The 19,121-nt window shown below is 42.7% G+C and overlaps 1 protein-coding gene across 4 annotated transcripts; it reads right to left on the bottom strand.

Annotated features, from left to right (window-relative positions):
- Window positions 1-2,742: 2,742 nt before the first annotated feature.
- trak1b (trafficking protein, kinesin binding 1b) lies at window positions 2,743-15,247 on the bottom strand. 4 transcript variants are annotated; one of them, XM_026300703.2, is made up of 18 exons: window positions 15,094-15,247; window positions 14,776-14,970; window positions 11,768-11,844; window positions 11,318-11,434; window positions 10,744-10,844; window positions 10,501-10,606; window positions 10,346-10,424; window positions 10,059-10,189; window positions 9,896-9,970; window positions 9,616-9,753; window positions 9,460-9,536; window positions 8,761-9,009; window positions 8,265-8,542; window positions 6,679-6,797; window positions 6,222-6,429; window positions 5,995-6,100; window positions 5,165-5,290; window positions 2,743-4,914 (listed from the first exon to the last, which is right to left on the bottom strand). In XM_026300703.2, exons 3-18 carry the CDS (start codon window positions 11,816-11,818, stop codon window positions 4,320-4,322), a joined length of 2,556 nt encoding a protein of 851 aa, XP_026156488.1. In that variant the 5' UTR covers window positions 11,819-11,844; window positions 14,776-14,970; window positions 15,094-15,247; the 3' UTR covers window positions 2,743-4,319. The 4 variants fall into 4 exon arrangements, with proteins under 4 accessions (XP_026156488.1, XP_026156487.1, XP_026156486.1 ...); XM_026300702.2 differs by lacking the exons at window positions 14,776-14,970; window positions 15,094-15,247 and adding an exon at window positions 12,684-12,815; XM_026300701.2 differs by lacking the exons at window positions 14,776-14,970; window positions 15,094-15,247 and adding an exon at window positions 12,684-12,815 and having other exon boundaries at window positions 8,265-8,545.
- Window positions 15,248-19,121: the final 3,874 nt, after the last annotated feature.

A 19,121-nucleotide genomic window follows, 5' to 3' on the forward strand; every position in this document is an offset into this window, starting at 1 on the left:
CACACAATGTAAAAAAGGTGTAATTTTCATCCCATAATATATAAATGCAAAAGTTTTGCAACATACGATACAATGACATGGCTTTCTATACATACTCTAGTATGACACAACTTTACCACATACTACTCAGTATTATTACAATGTGGTATTTCTATTTTTATTTAGGTAAATAATCTAAATACTTCTTCCACTGACATATGAGAAAACATTGCTGGACCATGGTGGGTCATGGGGAAATATGATGAATGTAAAGTAAGAAAATCGTCTGAAGCTGAGAAAAAGGGGTCAGCGTGCAGCCGCACAAAGGAGATGAAAGTCAGTGAATGCATCATTCAGAAAGCGGTCTGGGGAATGTTTGAGAATATCTTCAAAAGAAAGGCAAGATCATTATGAGCTATAACGTCTGTGCTAAATATTGAAATGGTTTGAAGTGTTTGGAGAAACTGATACCAACTCAATTATTAAAGCAGGCTAAAAATAAATCCTAATAATTACATTTGGCTCGCTACAGGGACAATACCAGGTTCCAGAGAGCTCAAGATTTTGGTTTTATGAAGAAATTTGTGTTATTAGAAAATGTGGTGGGCAAAGACAGAAGAAGAGCTATGATGATGGGGTATTGACACTTGAGCTCCTGAGGTTTTCTTTTTGAAATCATCTTGAAAGCAGCAACGATGACCATAGCCAGCAGTTATGAAAGCCTGCAAAGTTCAACCTGTAGAAGGTGTTTGGTGGGGAAAGGCCATAGTGGTGGTGAATTGTGATGAAGCGCTTGGCCCAGCGTGTTAAGTGTAAGATGTGTCTGTGTGTGTGAGAGGTCGAGAGAGGGATCAATGAGTAAATCAGGCTTGGAGAATTAATTCACAGAGGTGGTTTCGGATGCCTTAGGGGAAAGAGATGGTTTGCAGTGTGTTTGTGTTTTTCTTTCTGTGTTGGGCACTGGTTTGGACTGAGGTCACACATGAATCAGAAATTTACAGACTTGAGATTCTGAGCGCACCATGGGAATTAACTCAAACTTTCTGTTTAAAGAGCTGAGGATGCAAGACTTCAGAGTTAAAGGCTCTGGGAAGGTTTAAAGGCTTCAGGGGGGCTGTCAGTCAGTGTCTCTGTTGAGTGTGTATGTGTACTTGCAGATGTATGTGCGTTCTATGTGTGTTCTGTGTGTCTGTGAGTGTGCATGGTCTCTTTTAGTGCCAGTGACGTAACACAGGCCAAAAGGTGAATGTATGTAGATCCTACACCCTCTCACATGGCGTGACTGAAGTACTGGTACATGCATAAGTACTCTGGTTTTGTGTGCTAGTAAGCAAAGCCACACACTTGTGAAGGGAAGATGAGCTCCTTGAGTGTGGCTGTAATGAAGATCCATCGACAGTGATGAGCAGATGGTGTGAGTTTCTTCTGAAACTGGCTGAACAGAATGTCTTTCATTCTCTGTCCTGTTTGTCCCCCACATTTTTTCTTTACCTTCAGAACAGCTTTGAACATTTCAAAGGCGTTTTTCTGGCATCAGAACCAGAAGAACTGCAGCAGAAAACGAGGGTTTGAGTCTCCAAAACTGTGGCATTCCAAGTTTATATTATGTAAACTCATCTAGCAAGCACCAACAGTAGCAACATAAAAGCAAATGTTCCAAATACAGCAATGTTGGAAACATAACTACACATTTCACACATGTCAAAGAAATATATTGCTCAAAAAATGAAGAGAGGACTTGAATCACCGGTTGGATCTTGAGGATGAGATTATTCAAGTTGAAAATCTATATATTCAGAACAAACTGGCATACCAGTGGTAAATGGAATCCAAAATCAATGTGACTCAGAAATATGTATGGCCCCCATGAGCCTGTATCCACTGCCAGCAACATCTGGGCATGTTCTTGATGAGTCAGCGGATGGTGTCCTGGGGGTTCTCCTCCCAGACCTGGATCAGGGCATTGCTGAGCTCTTTAACAGTCTATGGTGGTACTCAGTGGTGTTGGATGCACCAAGATATATTGTCCCATAGGTGCTCAGTTGAATTTAGGTCAGGGGGACGTGAGGGCCAATTAGTGGAATCAATGCCAGGGCCAACTGCACCAGAGTAAGGGCTGACAGTCACTCTGAGGATTTCATCCCACTACCTCACTGCAGTCAGGGTACTGTTGACTATGACATGGAGGTCTGTGGACCATCACTGACCCACCACCAAACCAGTCATGTTCGATGATGTTACAGGCAGCAGACAGTCAGGGTGCACCACAGTTAATACAGTTTGTCCTGTGCTGAACGTTAAGGCCTACACCAGTTTTACAGCGAAACACTCTCCCCTGCTGTGGTTCTACGTCATTTCTGTGCTCACGAGTACAAGGGTGATTTCTTCTTTCAGCTCAGGACGTGTTTGATTTGAGTTTGTGATAAAGATGATTAAAATGTTATGCTAAGAGGACAGATATCCAACATGAAAAATGTCAGTGACATTTAAAACTGTTAGATCTCATTTCTTCTGATTAGACTCCCCAGATGCCAGAGTGGCATTTTTTTTTAGATATTGTCTACTTCTCATTCCCACTGATGCTAACAGAGATTTAATGAATAGCCCTCATCATATCCCAGATAGATACACATGGGTAAAATGGAAAATGAATTATTATTCGTGAGCACCATCTGGTGGAGGAGGGTAAAATAATGACTTCACGCTTTGGGCTATTATACTTTTCATAAAACAATTGCTCCCGTTGTTTCACACAAACCACAATCAGGATTCCATTTTTTATTTTAAGACTTTTTATTTGGAAAAAAAACTCCCTGATTACATGCTCAACCTAAAACTTAGTGTTGTGATGTGTCGTTCTTGGTTATGCAGTACACATAACAGTGTGTTGTGAGTCATTACTGACATTTCAGTGACAATGAACAGTATATACACTGAGTAAGACAATGTTTTTTAAAAGAAAAATGTTTAAACTCAGGGTAAGCTTTTTAAATAAATAAAAACAAGTGTAACAAGCTACGACAGCTACTTGACACCCTTAATCCAACACAAAGTACGTAAATCAATAGAAACTGATGGTCGAGGCACAATATTGCTTCATTTCATCAACAAAATCTTAAGGAAAATGTCTGAAAGCGTCTGAATACAACAGCTGATTGGCCATAATCAATTGCCTTAATTCTATCCTTGTCCTCTTGGCGTCGGCATATTGATCTGTACAGTTGAGTACAAGCACCATCAACATCCCAGTTTGATTGCCAATTAGGAACCTGAACCAAAGTGTCTTTTATACTGACATAATATCTATTGAATGATTTGTTGAAAGTGACTTGTCTGACTCTTGCCAATTCACTTCAGGGGAGATTTAAGAAGTGACAAGGATGAAATGAGTGGGAGTAGGGATGACCTATTTCACATATTTAATGTAAATCTTTCAACTGTGGATATTAATCCAACGATCCTGAAGAGGGAAGGCATGGTTAAGTGCTACAGTGACTACGATTATCCAACTACTGTGACTCTAGATTTAACAGAGTGCACCTGTGTAAATCTGGTTGTGTGTGGGAGTTTGTGGATATGTTTCAGAAAAGGAAAGCGTGGGAGTACTACATCTAGCCAGCAGAGTCAGCCTCCAAAGCAGGGATGTGAGTGGGAGTAGGAGATATTTGCTTTAACTGCATCGTTTGTGGATTTTTACCAGCCAGATATCGCAGCTCTGTTTTATTGGGTCAGTTCACCCAGTTATATAAAATTAAATGACCTAAAATTGGTTAATGTGCCCATATTTCTGAGATGTGTCCAGCCCCAGGAACAGTAAAGGGATACAGAATATTATTGATGTTAACTTTTTTACATTTCTTTTTGTGGGTGGATAAGAGATGTTGGCATATTTTTGAACATTGGACAAGGCCAGGTTAGTTGTTTCCCCCAGTTTCTAGTCTTTATACTAAACTAACCTCATTAGAGAGTTTCAGCAGCAGGATGTCACTGTTCATAGTGTGGTCTGTGGATATCCAACAGGAACAGGTTGTGATCAACTGTCATTGTAAGGAGGTGGCACAGACACATCTCAGGGATGTTACATGTAAGCACAAGAAACCAAAAGTGAAAGCTGTTCTTTGTATTATGGGTGAACCAATTCTTTAAGTAATTTTGCCTTTACTTCAAGCATTATAAAGCAGTAGTGATCACAGTAGTGAATAGAAATAGGTCAGTAGTGCCATGTAGTTGCTGTACAGTATGAACAGTGTCAGTTAATGTTTGGGTCCAGGTGACTGCTCAACAGCCAGTCCTCGGCCCTGCTTTCCTCTTACCATCTCTCCTGATTGCAGTGGTGCGCTCTACTCCTGGGGCCCTGGGGCTTTCATGGCCATGCTGGCCCCGACCATGGCCGGATAACTCCGGTTCCTTCTTATTCCATCAGGCCCAAAAGGGGAGCCAGACCTGCGTAACCCACCCAGAGGACCCAGCATGGGGCCGGGACTCATTGCTCTGCCCCCTGGAGCTCCAGCCACACCCAGCCGCTTTACCTTGTCCAGTAAGTTGAGGTTGTGGACGGTCACACTAACATCTGTTTGGCTTTCACAGTCCCTCCCTCTCTGCCTGCCCCTCACTCCCCCCGTCACCTCCTTCAAAATAGAGCGGGCTGGTTTGGAGGCCAGGAAGTTGTCATAAGAAGGGCTTTTAAAGTCGAAGCCTGCAGAATTTGGCACAGCTGACGCTCCCTGTCCAGTGGGGGAGTTTGGAGGGGTAGAGGGGCGCAGAGGGTCGGGGTTGGGCACTCGGTTAGGAGTGATGGAAGTGCTGAATAAGACTCCTCCACTGCCATGACCATAATCCAGGCCCTGGCTCTGGTGATACATTGCTGCTGAGATGCCTCTCTCCTGGAGGAGACGCACTAACCCCAGGGAGGTGCTGGTGGTGCGTGTTGCTTCTCTGCAGGGACATTAACATCATAACATCAACACAAGACTGACTGGTAACTCTGGAAAACAAAATTCATGGATAAGGAATGAGTCAAAAAGTTAATCTATGTTGAACAGTCTGCTTTCTTTAGTAATACTTAAATCCTAGACCATCAATAGCCTGTAAACTTCTTAACAAAGAGAATAAGAGTTTGTTTCCTGCAATATTTTAAGATGACATCGGAAAACAAAGTCATTTTTTAGCCTATCTGGAGCCTTACCTGAGGTTAGTTGAGGATTCAGAGGGCCTGAGACTCAGCCTGCGTGGTGTGCAGGGTGTTGCAACAGGAGTACCCAACAGAGTACTGGTCATCACGCAAGAGGATGAGGATGGGGCTGGGTTTAGGCTGGAAAGAATGACAACAAAACGAAACCAGGTGGGTTTTTAAAAAAACTTGAAAAGATGATGCTTGTTGCTGATTTAAACAACTTCCAGGACTTTCATGATATCTCAGGATAATGTAATAGCACCAAAATGACATTTGTTGTTCACTGGGGAGGTGGTTTCTTAGACCCATAAGCACCTGCATGTATTATTTAGCACCTTTCCATTGTCTAGCAGACAACTGACTGAATATTGTTGTCCAGACACGATTCCATCTCAACCACTGCAGTTTGGATTTTATTTGTCCTGTGGGACTGAATCAAACTCAGACTGAGTGCACAGTGTATTTCGTATCTAAACAACATTATCACATTAAAGATACATCATATGATTAAACTTCATTTATGTTCCTATGTACATTTTTAGTGATTTTAGTTACAATATATAAAATGTAATGAAATACACATTTTTGTTGCTTTTTTAAAGCATTTACTATTCAAGAGAGGAAATTATGGATCTTTAGAAGCCAAACACATATCTCTTCATATTAAACGGGATTTTTTTATTAGGACTTTTGTAAAAGGGCAAATGTTTGTATCTCCTTAGTAGAAAAACAAAACTTTGCAGTAGTTGATTATGAATAGATTCTACAAGAGCAAAGAGAAAATGAAGGCAAAGGGCCACAGAAAGTTTACTTTAAAGCAGCATCAGAGGCATGTTGCTTACCTTGGCGTGACTCGTGTTAGCTCATCAGTGGGGTGGAGGATCCGACAGGTTGTGAAGGTATAGGTAGAGCTGGTGTGGGCCATACATTTACCTGGGTAGTATGCAGCTGCAAGTCATGCAAAACATAGCCAACAACGTTATTTTCAAGAACATAAACCATTGCAGGTGTTTCAAACAGGTTCAGCATTTTGAATGTTTACATATATATTATTCACAAATGTCCTCACCAAGGGCGTCAGTGTTACTGAGATGTGGCGATGGGGATGGAGAAGGTGGAGATGGTGGAGCAAGGCTGGACGGTGGCTGCCTGAAGTTGGAGTCACTAGTGCTGGAGGCAGAGGGCACGGCTGGGGAAGCAGAGGCTGAGGAGTTCGGCAGATTCTGGAAGTACTGCTCACCTGGTTCATCCTCCTCAAAGCCCCCCCATGGATAGACCTGCAGATGACCCAGCATGATACTCAAAACATTACGCATGCATCCATGTGCACTGAGAGCTGCTCCTCTTTCTAGTGGGGGAGCAATATCAACAGTTATTAAGAATAAGGTAAGAATTACCTTCTGTCACATGAAATTAACACTGTTAATTTCATTCTATATAGTTAAACATGTAGAGCATGACCAACCAGACAGATATCGTAGATATGGACTCAGAAATCTCACATACAAACACAATCACACACAGACCTGCTCCAGCTCTAGTTCCAGAGGTCTGTAGCCCTTTGACACCACTCCGGGCCTGGCGTCTAGAATCACACCGAGGTGAGGCTGGGCTAACTGCTGCCAGTGATGCAGAGTGGCCGAGCCTGGTGGAGACACATGGATACACATGCGTTGTACTTAACCACTATCAATCACACACACACAAACAAAACTTGGGGGAAAAGTTATTACTTAATCTTTTATGTGTAACTGGTTCTCATATCATCAGCAGAGTTTTTCTGAGTTGACTTTGATCAGTAATAGCTACTAGTGTCCAATGGTGTCAGGTGAACAGCTTAATAGGTTTTTCTATATTAATATATGGCAACTCAAAAATGGCAGCTATTCTACTACAATAAAAGTAATAAGCACATAGAGTACTAGCTAAAATGGACTGATACAAAGCTGTGGATTAGGTGAGAAACCACTGCATGACAAAGATCTTATAAAAGTGTGCGTTTTCTGATAAAAGCTACTTTTGGTGTGTGTCTAAGAAGCATAGCCATGAAAAAACAAGAGCTGAGAAATGTAACAGAATAAACCAGATCAGGATGGCAGATAAAGATGGTGAGAATGCAAAGACAATAAAGGTGATGAAGAGCAGATGAAAACAATAAAATAATGAAATGAAATGAGCAGTTGAAATGAGAAATGTTTTTTTATTAGTCAGCCACATGAGTATGAAACAGACAGCAAGCAGTGGGGAATCATAAAATCAGAGGAAATCAGCCAAATAATATATATATTAGTAAAAAAAAACACATAAAGAAAAAATATTAAGAAATGAGAAGGAAAAAATAAAAAAAAATATGTAAACAAAAATACCTGCAGGGTTTTTAATATATCATGGACAGGCTGCTACCAGACTGTACAGATTATTACCAGCAGAGGGCAGAAGAGGCAAACAACCGTAAATAGCTTTGCAAACGTTGCAAATGAGGGTTAAGTCAACAGTGAATCACAAGGGCAAGAATAGAGCAGAGCAGTGACTCTCACTGGTTTCAAAGTTTAAAGTGTGTCAAACATCTGGTGTGATCTCACTGAGCTGTGAAAGCAAAACTAGATAGGTCATATGAAGATCATCCTTTTTCTGAAACAGGTTTTCCTTATCCCACAGCAGCACAGATGATCATTTTACATGCATTTCTTCTGTTCAGCATGTGTGTCTGTCTACAACCACTCTCTGGGTTGTGTTTCTTTGTAATAGCTGTGTGGAGATGCAAAGCTGCCTGATTTGTGATGGTGCATCAGAGACCAGAAAGAGTTGAAGAGCATAAGTGACAGAGGCCTGTCTTCCGACTCTCTGGCTCCTTTCTTCCTCCTGCTCCCGGCTCGATCTCTGGCCCACCTCCTTCCTCTCTCCCTCTCTATTCCAGCTCCGGTCTTTCTTGTCCATCCCCATCCTCTCTCCCTCTCCCCCTCCCTCTGCCCATGCTGGCTGTCCCTCCTACTCTCCCTCTCCATCCCCCAGCCCCACTTGCTCCCTTTCTTTGTCCCTACTCCCCTGTGCCATTTGCCTTCCCACTTCCTTACCACCTTGCAGTTCGCCCTGTGCTCCCTGTCACCCTCACCTTCAAGTGGCTTGACGATCTGGAGTTTGTCGGGGAGGTACGGCCCTCGTGAGGCCCACAGGTGGAGGTTGCCAAGGGACATGATGCTTTCTGAGGGGGTCAATGCACTCTCCTGGCCCAGCGCTTCCTGCAGGCCACCATGTCCTCCCCGTCTCCGCTCTCTCTCCTCTTCAAAGAAGCGCCTCTCGCTCAGGTTGTTTTGTCGGCGCAGAGACAGGCGGCGCAGGGCCAGCCGCAGGTCCTCGGCCCCACTCGCCTTCTTCTCTCTGTCCTCTGTGCTGCTGCCAGAGCACAGAATGAAGACAGAAACTGTGTTTCAACTAATGAATCTTGTAACATGTCATGCAAACAGGACAGGCTACTGCAAAGGCTCAGCCTGAAAAATCCTCACTGCAAAAAGGGATTTCTTCATGCTTTGATTTGAAAAAAAAAAAAACTGTCCTCAATCTCAACTTCCTTTCTAATTTGTTAATCTGATTAGCCCCCTCCTCCTCACCTCTCCTGATTGGATGCTGTCTCCATCAGGATGCTCTGTGTTCGGTTGTCAAGGGCAACACTGTCTCCGCTGATGTCACCTCCATACATGCTGGAGTGAGGCGTGGAGGGGCCGCTGGACTGGGGTGACGTCCGAGCAGACAAAGATTGGTTGGAGCCCGGGATGTTGGCGCTGGTTGGAGTCAGTGAACGCTGTCGGACTGTCTGGTTGACGTTCTTAACCGTCTCAAAAACACGCTTACGATGGATTCTGCAAACAACAAAACACAAAACAATTGGCCTATATAGTATACAGTGGTCAAAACCCTATTGTGGTTTCTTTTTCTTTAATTTCTCTGCAATATTTGAGCAGCTTTGTAGGAGCAGGACTTAAACTCAATGAACAGAGCCAAAAAATGTATGAGGAAATGATGATTTTTCATTCCTTCATGGTCATGCAAGACAATTTAAGTTGTATTCCTGTGGATTATTTTAAAAACATTCTTGGCTACTGAAGTTTTAAAATCCCTGTTTTAAAGTCTTTCTTTTTTAGCTCCACCTTTGCAGGTCAGCTAATAAGATGACTAGTTTCTAATTCATGAGAATTATCATGAAACTCAACTATTAGCTTCTGTTTTTTTGTAATAATTAAAAGAAAAATCCAATAGGACTGATCATGTATATGGCGCCAATAGAAATACTGTAACTACTTAGTCCATACTTCTGGTCCTTGCACTCTGGGTCATCCTGACTCAACTCCTTCCTCATAGTTCCCTCAATCTCAGCTGCCAGAGAATCCTGCAGCACAAAAAGAAACAGATGAAGAACAGAAGACGATCATGTCCACACAAACACAGACACACACACACTAACTCACCATTGGGTACAGCCCCATAGGATGGTAGCGCCTGGGGGTTCCTGCTGGATAGTTTCTGTTCCTCAGGTTCTTCAGCTCCTCCTGAGCTTCATGCAGCATCTCGATACACTCTGAGTACTTCTCCTCTAGCTCCTGTAACTGTTGGACGACAGGTGTTCCAGATTAAAGTCAGTCGGTCTGACAAGACAGATCCAGTGTTAACTCTGAATAAGTTATTATTAGAACAGCTGGGCTAGCAAGGAAATGTATGGCCAAGAAAGGACAGTGAAGTGGATCTTACTTCTGCCGTAAGCTGCCTTTGGGCATCTTTAGCTGCCATCAGGTGTTGAGAGAGCTCTTCATTCTCAACTGCATACTAGACAAACGCATGGGGGTTGAAATTAGAAAAATGTCCAAATCATGATATCATTTGCATTAAAACAGGTTTTTAGGTGTGTTCTCACAGATTTGGTTTTCTTTTGTAAATCTACGATCTGAGAGAGGAGGTATGTGATTTCCTCTTGCTGTCGGGAGGCGTCCTCAGTCTTACGAGCCAGTTCTTCCGCTATGGCATTTATCTGGAGACTGGACAACCCTGACATGACAGAAAGAAAAAGTTCAGTTCAATGGATTAAAACCCAGACACCTTGGATACACTGTGAAACAAAAACACAGCAAAAGGAGAGTGTTAAAAATCTGTTGCAGGTAAATTAAAGTCTAGATGTGAACACAGACACAGGACAAGGCTTACTGAGTTCTTTCACACAGTCATTAACCAGCTGCTGCTCCTTTTCTTCATATGTTTCAGTCTCTGACTTTAGATGATTAGCCTGCATGTAGAGATCAATGATTTAACAATATGTCCTCAGCAATTTCAGCAGTTGCTGTTGTTGTGTGATGAGATACCTCTGAGCGGAGTGACAGGTTCTCCTCTTCTAGCTCTTTGAGTTTCCTCTGGAGTGTGTCGCTCACGAAGCCTCCACAAGCTGTTTGCACTTTGCTTTTCTTACCTCTGTGGATAGATAAGAATATGAAACTCCCAATTCACCTCCTCTACCAGTAGCAGTTTTCTGCACTCCCAATTCATATCAATTTAAAATGATCAAGGAAAGACAGAGGGCAATTGGTTAACAAAGAAAGGATGCTAACGTTGGGGAGCTGCCGGACTCATCCTCGCTCTCCTCAACTGCATTGGTGTAAAACTGCAGCAGCTCGTCCTTCAGGTTCAGCTCATGGTGCAGCTGGGCCACCTGGAAAACAGCAGATAAGACACATTTTTCATGAATGTCTCTATTTAGATTTCTTTGTGTGCATGTGTGTAATGTGGAAGTGCTGAAAAATCATCTGACTCCATTGTAAGCTAAGAATCCTTTCCTTAGATCCTTTTCTCTGAAAGTGCCGAACATGACACAGTAGAGGAGAAAAGCACTTTAACTTAAGGTCTGCTTAAGAGCTTTTTCCAGAGTTTTCAGCCACATCACATGGTCTTCATCACCAGGTGGAATTTGTCGAGCAACTGCTGACAATATGAGCAAAGTCCATACACAAAAGCAGGCTCTGACGAAAGCTACTACAGTAAATTGACTTTGGAACCGTTTTGTCAATGTGTACAATAACTCCTCTAAATACAACAATCAATTTTATGACCTATTGTCTGATTAGTCTGAATGTGTGTGTGTGTGTGTGTGTGTGTGTGTGTGTGTGTGTGTGTGTGTGTGCAGACCTCCTCTGTGATCTGTCCCACTTGTATCTCCAGATAGTCATTCTGTTCAGTCAGCGTTTGGTTCTTCTTAAGAAGTGACTGACCAATCTTTGCAGCCAACTCCAAATCTCTTTCTTTCTATTAGTGGGAAAGCAAGAAGAGAAGAGTCACTGTGAACATTTACAGCTACAATATCCAAAAACAATCCCAGTACAGTAAAGTACATGCATTTTATGGGCATGGAGGTTCAGCCACTGTTGGTAAGTTTGGGCAGAATTCACTTATTGATCTTTTTTCTCCTTTTCACTCTTCATGCCACAGGCATATTTGATTTTCACAACAATGACAACAGTGCAAATCTGCAGTGAAGCACCCTCTGTGCTGCAGCTCCACTTAATATCTCCGATTAATATCTGTCCTTGTTGAGTGTGAAATGACACTGAACGAGCAGACAAAAATAGACCATCTCACCTCCTCCAACAGACGTGTGACAGCATCGATGTCATTGTAGGTCTTTGTCATCTGGCCCACTCTGTCTGCACATAGCACTGTGGGAAACATAAAACACACAAAGAGAGAGACAAGAAATTAGCAAAGATGTGAAAATCAAAACTGTTAAAGCACCTGCAGACTCCAGTGTGAATGACCCATCTTCTCACCCCTGGCCTATGGCCCATATACACAGCCACATTATATAACAGAAAGCTTATAAGTCATGGGTAACATTTAGGATGTAACATTTCCATCACCACTGACATAATGTTAGTGTATGAAACAGCAGGGCAGAGAGGGGAGCAAGGGGAAAGTGCTGCTTTCCATGGGACACAGCAGCTGGCTGTGCTGCCCTGGGGCGACAACACTTATCGACTTCAGCACTCTAATCAATAACATGCTGTATACAGCTATTGAATACATTATGGTAAACCTCTGTAATCCAGTTAGTACTCCAACCAACACAAATACTTTCATGATTGTTTTGTTAAAGCATCTTTACATTTGCCTTTTCGTGTGTGTGTGTGTGTGTGTGTGTGTGTGTGTGTGTGTGTGTGTGTGTTTGAGGGCTGATATGTCAAAACAGAGCAATTCAAACTCTGCAAGCCTCAGGAAATTCCTCTTAATGAGGAGAACAAAACCAGGGACAAGCTCTGCTGTGAAAACCAACAAACCAAAAAACACAGAAAACTGTTTCAAGATGCTGTTTTTGTGTCACTGAAGATCCTGTGGTAATGAAAACGATCACTTTATATTGTAAAAGTAAGATTTCAACCTAGATATGTTAGCTTGCACATCAGTCTACACTACACACAAATATCAAAGTCCTGGAAAGAAATTAATGCCACAATAAAACTGATCACAATATTTTCCATCTCTGACCAAAAGTCTTTACCTTCCTTGTCCTCTTTATAGTACCAGTCATCCAGCTCACAGTTATCTGCTGCTAATCTTTCCGGGCTGCCCTTGCTGTCCATCCCTTCCCTGAGCTTCACAATGACCAACAAGCTGAAACAACAACTGATCCAAAGACTGATCCATTCACTTTCTATCTCTCTCTCTCCCTCTCTCTCTCGCTCCTCCTGCTAAGCTTCTGTACAGTAAAAAACAGGCCTGCAGCCTGAATTATCCTCCGCCCACATGTGGAGTGAGTGAGTAAGGGAAGTGGAGAGATGAGAGAGAGTGCACATCCGTTTTGGAAAAATGCTGAGGTTAAACAGAAAAAAGTTGTGTTATGATTGGAGAGGATCAAATGAAATATGGAGAAAAGAGCCAATCAGAGAAGGCAGACTGCAGTGTGGCCTCTTCTTCCAGATTAAAGGTGCTGACAAAACTCCCACATCTCTCTCCTGTTCTTTCGTTCCCCCGCGCTCCACTCTCTTCTGCTCTGTGCAAGCCTGACAGCTGTTACCACGGCAACCCTAATGCACAAAACAACCCCTGACACATGCACGGACACACCGACTCCTACCCATTGATCGTGCTGGAAACAACAGCTACACACACTATTGCATTATTGTCATGGCATCTGTTTGTCTCAAAAACTTTAAATAATACACTGGGAACTAACAAGCCAACTTCCTATTAGTACACTTCCTTCTTCCTAAGAGGAAATATAGAAATACATAATATTCATAACACATCAAAGTGATCTATAATGGGAACTGTAAACTATAGCATGAGTTATATCATCTCCTGTGCTTGACAAACAATGAAAAGATTCATTTGCCAATAATTTACCACTGAACATGAAACTGGAGAAATTTGATCCATGCAAAATGCTCAGAAAATGCAGAACAACGTGTTTGTATGTGGAACACAGCTAATGTGAAGCAGAATGTCAGCAACACTACCTGTGAAATGAAATGCCTTCTAGTTAATTACAAGTTACAAGGAAAACTAACACGGTATAAATGAAATGAAATCGCTGCCGTTACCTAATGAGAAGGAATCATTGGAGAAAAAACAGGATCGGCACCTGGTGGATTAAAGTTACACAAAAGTCCAAGTGCACTGATGCCAAGACTCCCAGCAGCATGTACAGTAGCTGGGCACCAACATATGGAGGAAGGCTACTCTACTAATACTACCTCTACTCAATACCAATTAACACTGCGAACTGGACTTTACAGGAGATAAATGTCTAGTCTAACTAGATTTGAAATTCAGTAGAATAAAATCTTCTTCTGACAGGTATAAGATGGTATTAGACTACACACACACACTGCATATGTGGCACATAAGACTGATTAAAACATGTATGTTAACAAGTTAATGCTTGTTATGTTTTCCATGTAATGATCATCATAGCACTATCTAATAAAACCAACAGGAAGAATCAATATTAACTGCAACCTCTCATAACTGTTTATCAAGAAAAGCCTCTCCAGAAAGGGCCACTCCCCAAGCCTCCTGCCTCTAGTAAGAGACCCTCTGAGACAATGTATTAGGAAGATTATTGATATGGCAAAAGGAGAACAACATTAAGCTTGATTCATGAACAATGCATTCATCTCCCTGAGCCAGCCTTGTTACCTGCATTAGTGTTGACTTAGGAGAGATACACTAAGGCTCATTCCCAGCCTTCAGATAAAATATTCCTCAAGGCTGTGGCTTCTTAGTACGACCCACAAACAGTATACAAACAGACAAATAAGGTTGATTTGAGTGACAGAGCAGTGAAACAGCTTCATGTCTTTATACCTAAAAATATCACAGGACTATCTGATACTAATTTGACGGTGGATCTCACTCATTTGCTGAATATTATCTGAAGACAAAAGTGGGTTAGGATAAGCTGAGACCCATGTATTGTTCAGCCCCTCCACAGCAACATCATAGTGATGCACAAGTGTTTGAACCTGAAGACTTGGATTGAAGATCACATCAGATTAATCTCTCTAGTTGCATCATATCTGACTTTTCCACTTTCTGAATACAAAAAACTAAAAGACTAACATGCCTTTGCAGTAAACAGCCAGACTTACAGAAGTATTTGAGTGTCTCTTCGATCTGCTCGGTGGTCAGGTCGAGCCTGGCGTCTGCTGCAACGAGGGGAGTGTGCAGCCAGTCATCGTGGTCGTAGCCGTAGACGGTGTCAGCCCGCAACCGGTACACCGGCAACTGCTCTTCCAGAAGACTGATGATCTCAAACTCCGGTAGATCAGTACTGTTGCACACATCTGAAGAGGACAGGACACAGGCAGGACTGAGAAGAAGAGGACAGTGACTATACCACAGCCTGGTGGTGAACTAAAGGGCTTGTACTGTGGAGGGCACTGATACCCTCAGCGTGTTGGGGTAACCTGTGATGGTCTCGGCATCCTTGCAGTCGGGTGGTGCCAAGTGTGTGTCAAGTTGGCTGGACTTGCCCTCGCTCACATACTGCTCCTCGATGGTATGCTTCTGGTCAGGCTTGGGGTCTGGGTCCGGGTCCAGGTCTGGGGCCGGGGAGGCCAGCTTGGCTCACCTCTCACTGGTGGAGAGAAGCTGGGGCCATGGCCCTCTGGAACTGGAGCTCCACTGGGTTAGCAGATCCACCTGACAGCAAATGGAGCAGCCTGTAGAGGAGAGTAGAGAGAAGGATGGAGGAAAGCAGAGAAGAAGATACCTTTCCAGAGCCATATATAACCTGTGTTGATGAAATCAAAGTCCATATTAATCAGTGTGGCTCGTCCCTCTCTCTCTTTGCCTACAGAGAGAAATGCACTGGTCATTTACAGAATCTTAAACTTCAAATGCTGCTGCTGACTCTGCAATGTGCTGCCTGCCAGCAAGCTGCTTACCTCCCAGCCTGTCCACTGCAGACAACACTTTCCATCTGTTCAGAAATGAACAAGAAGGTAATATGGCGATCTGTCCAGGGTGTACCTGGGATTGGCTCCACCCCCTCTGGATGTACCAGGATAAGTGGTAAATGATGGATGGGTGGATGGTGTTTAAGAGCAACTCTTGATAGCAGCATCATATAATGAGTCTGTGTAACTTAATGGATGCAGGTACGGGAAATGATTTTTTTTCTTGTTCTCGCATCACATGAGATCAGATTGTAGGTAAAACTACAGAGCAGCAGCTGTTGGGCTGAGATGGGTTGAAGTTTTTGAAGGACATTTCAGAATTTAGGATTTGCCAACATGGTTACTTAAAAAAAAAAAAAACAAAAAAAAAAACACTTTTTAACACTAGCAAACACTTCAACCGGTGTCTCCTGATCTCGCAGTCAGGCAGCAAGGCCTTTCTCACAGTCACAGGCTACTGGAGAATCTTAGTCAGACTGAGGCTTGATCCCAGGTTCCCTGTCTGAAATGACTACACCAGAGATCCTGCAGGGTGACCTTGCAGGCCCCTGTTCTTACTCTGCAGAAATTAGTGTGTCTCTGCAGATGCACAGCAAGGCAGCAGTCAGTCAACACACCACGGGTCTGGATCATGAAATGCACTTGTCTGCGACACTGCGAGGGGAACAGAACTTAAACATGTCTCTGTACTTGCATCAGAAAAAAAGACGTGGTGATGAATGCTTGCAATTGATTTTCAATACAACTCAGCACATGCATGAGCACATAAGCAGATAACAATGAAGAGCCACACACACACACACACACACACACACGTTCTTTTGGTGTGTGCTCAGGTCCATGTATAGCAGCACTTCAACCTTGGGATGTCTTTGCAGCACTTTGAATGCTACTGTACACTCACACTCTCTATTGGACCAGTGTTTAGTAGGAAATAAACCTGCTCTTTAAATCCCTCTACACAATTTGCACAATGAGATCCAAATTGTCCACATGCATATGCCGAGTTAGGATTAAATGATGTTCCTCCTCAAGCTTCCAAATTACTGTTCCCACTAAATCAACCATTTATGTCATCTTAGAAAAACTTAGGTCCGATAATAGTTTGCAGAGAAACATTAAAATCTAAAAGAAAAGCACGGAGTGTAAATGTAATGTGTCTCAGACGGCACTGGATGTTCATTACATGACCTGCAGTCCAAAACATCACCACTGTGCTGCAGTGAATACCACAGGCCACCGCTGGCAGTGGCCCCAGTAAATAGGCCAGGGTTCATTCATGCATGTGGTATAACAATGTTATTTGAAAGCTGTCTGAGGGTGTGGCCTTGTCTACATCAGCACGGGGCGTCACGGATGCGGATCTGGGTTTTCAGAAATTGCGTCCTTTCAGTAACACAGCAAGTACCAGAACACGATCAGCTGACCGTGTGATGCATGACATCGCCATTAAATTCGTGTATATGAGTGAAAGCAGTGAAAGCGGCCCGGCTGCTGAGCCCTACTCACACACACACGAGCGACGGATCCAAATACTGAGCTCTCTGTCAGAAATTCAGAAATGCAGCGGGGAACCCGGTGGTTGAGTGATCCCTGAGGGGGGGCTGTGGGCAGATGTTGCTGGATGTCCCTCGGATCTTGCTGAAAGGGTGTCTGACAAACAGTCTGCGTGCAGGCCGGGCGGAGCGCGGTGATATATTTCTGCGGTCTGGACTCTCTGGCAGATCTAGGTGATCAAGGTCGCCTAAGGTCGGTTTCCAAAGTCGCTCCTGACCCGGTCCACTCCACCTTCCCTTCAGCCATCTCCCGCTGTCTCACACGCTCCCTGATGCGTCTCTCCTCTGTCAAGCCCGACAGGAGCAGAATAACTGGGCTTCTAGACACCACCTTCAAAATAAAAGCCGCGTTTGCCAATAAACCAGCATGGAAACAAAAGAGCAACGTGGGATTTATCTGTGCAATCTGATCAAATTTAAAAATGGATCATATTCGTTTTTAAGCATGTATTCCTAGTCAACATTTTGGTGGGATGTTGTCAGAAAAGATAGGATACTGAGCTTTATAACTATAGAAAACAGCCTGTAATACTATGCAGAATAACATGTAAAATGTACAGCAGGTCAACCTGATAATTATATTGAATATATGCGGCTATTTACTCGATGTGCACACCTCCATATCTCATTGTGGTTTTTGATTCTTTTATTTTGTACATTTGAAAAGGCAAAAAAAAAAAAAAAAATCAGTGATATTAATTTTAAGGGCAGCGCTGTTTATTAACTGTATCCTGGCAAACTGCGTCTCACTTCACAGCTTTTTCTTCTTGCTGCCATCCAGACACCCAAACTAGGACCCAGCCCGTGCTAGACTCAGCATCAGTGACGTCACGAGCACCCACAACAGGACGGGGACAGGCTACGAGGCTGTGGCCCCGGATCTACCTTTCCGTTTATTACACATATACAAAGAAGGAGACCTGGTTCCGTGTCATAACATAAGAGATCGCATTTAATCTGGACAATCATTTTAATATTTTAAAATTAGTTTAATTATAGGCGAACACCCGCTATGATTTATTGATGTTTTATTTTTAAACATGCCAGTCTCATTAGATTTATAGACTATGATAAGACCTCTATTTGTTTACATACAGACATTTTTACAGCGAGATGCATTATCATGTGTACAGATCAACATCTTTCTATCAGTAAGGAGACAGACATTTTTCTAATTGAATACTGACTAAACAGAAATAGACGCCCATAAATCTGCTGTCCTGTGCCAGCTGGTTTGAAGAGTGGAGACACTGTTCTCCAGAGAACCATAAACATGACAGTCTCAGCCATTCCTCATCCAGAACCACTCTCAGGCATCAGCATCAGGCCTTTGCTAAGAAGTGAGACATTTTAGCAGCATAATGTCAGTCTTTATTTTAGCAGTATAATGTCAGTCTTTATTTTAGCAGTATAATGTCAGTCTTTATTGCATGGTTTGTGTAAATAAGCTTCACTGCTTTCCATCATTACACAGCAGTCGTTAGGTAAATACTGTACATTCAGGTACAGCAGACACTGTTTGGATATGACAATATTTTCCTATATTTGTCATTTAGTTGACGAATGACAGCCAGCTGACCCAAACTGTGTTACTATATTACCACTGTGTTGTATAGCCAGTTACTAATAATATCAAACTGCAGCGTATGTGACGGCCTTTATCTTTACAACCTTGATTTATAAAAGCACTTTGAGTCAGTTTTACTTTATGTTCAGTTCTGCTATTTTCATTTGACGGCTGGAGGTTCTAGTTACTTCATAGATCCACGTTCTAGACACAAACACAAGAACACAAAATACATTTGTATATGTTAAACTACCCAATAGCAGAAAAAGTATTGCTCTACCTCAACTATGTACAATATATTTTACAATGGAGTACTTTAAAAAGTACTTCTACTACTGCAGATAAACTACGTTTCAACTGGTTGATTTCTTGATCTTAAATGTTGGCCAAATAACACGGAGGCATCTATTCAG

The sequence above is a fragment of the Mastacembelus armatus genome, chromosome 11 (genome assembly GCF_900324485.2).
Source record: "Mastacembelus armatus chromosome 11, fMasArm1.2, whole genome shotgun sequence".
Lineage (NCBI taxonomy): Eukaryota > Metazoa > Chordata > Actinopteri > Synbranchiformes > Mastacembelidae > Mastacembelus > Mastacembelus armatus.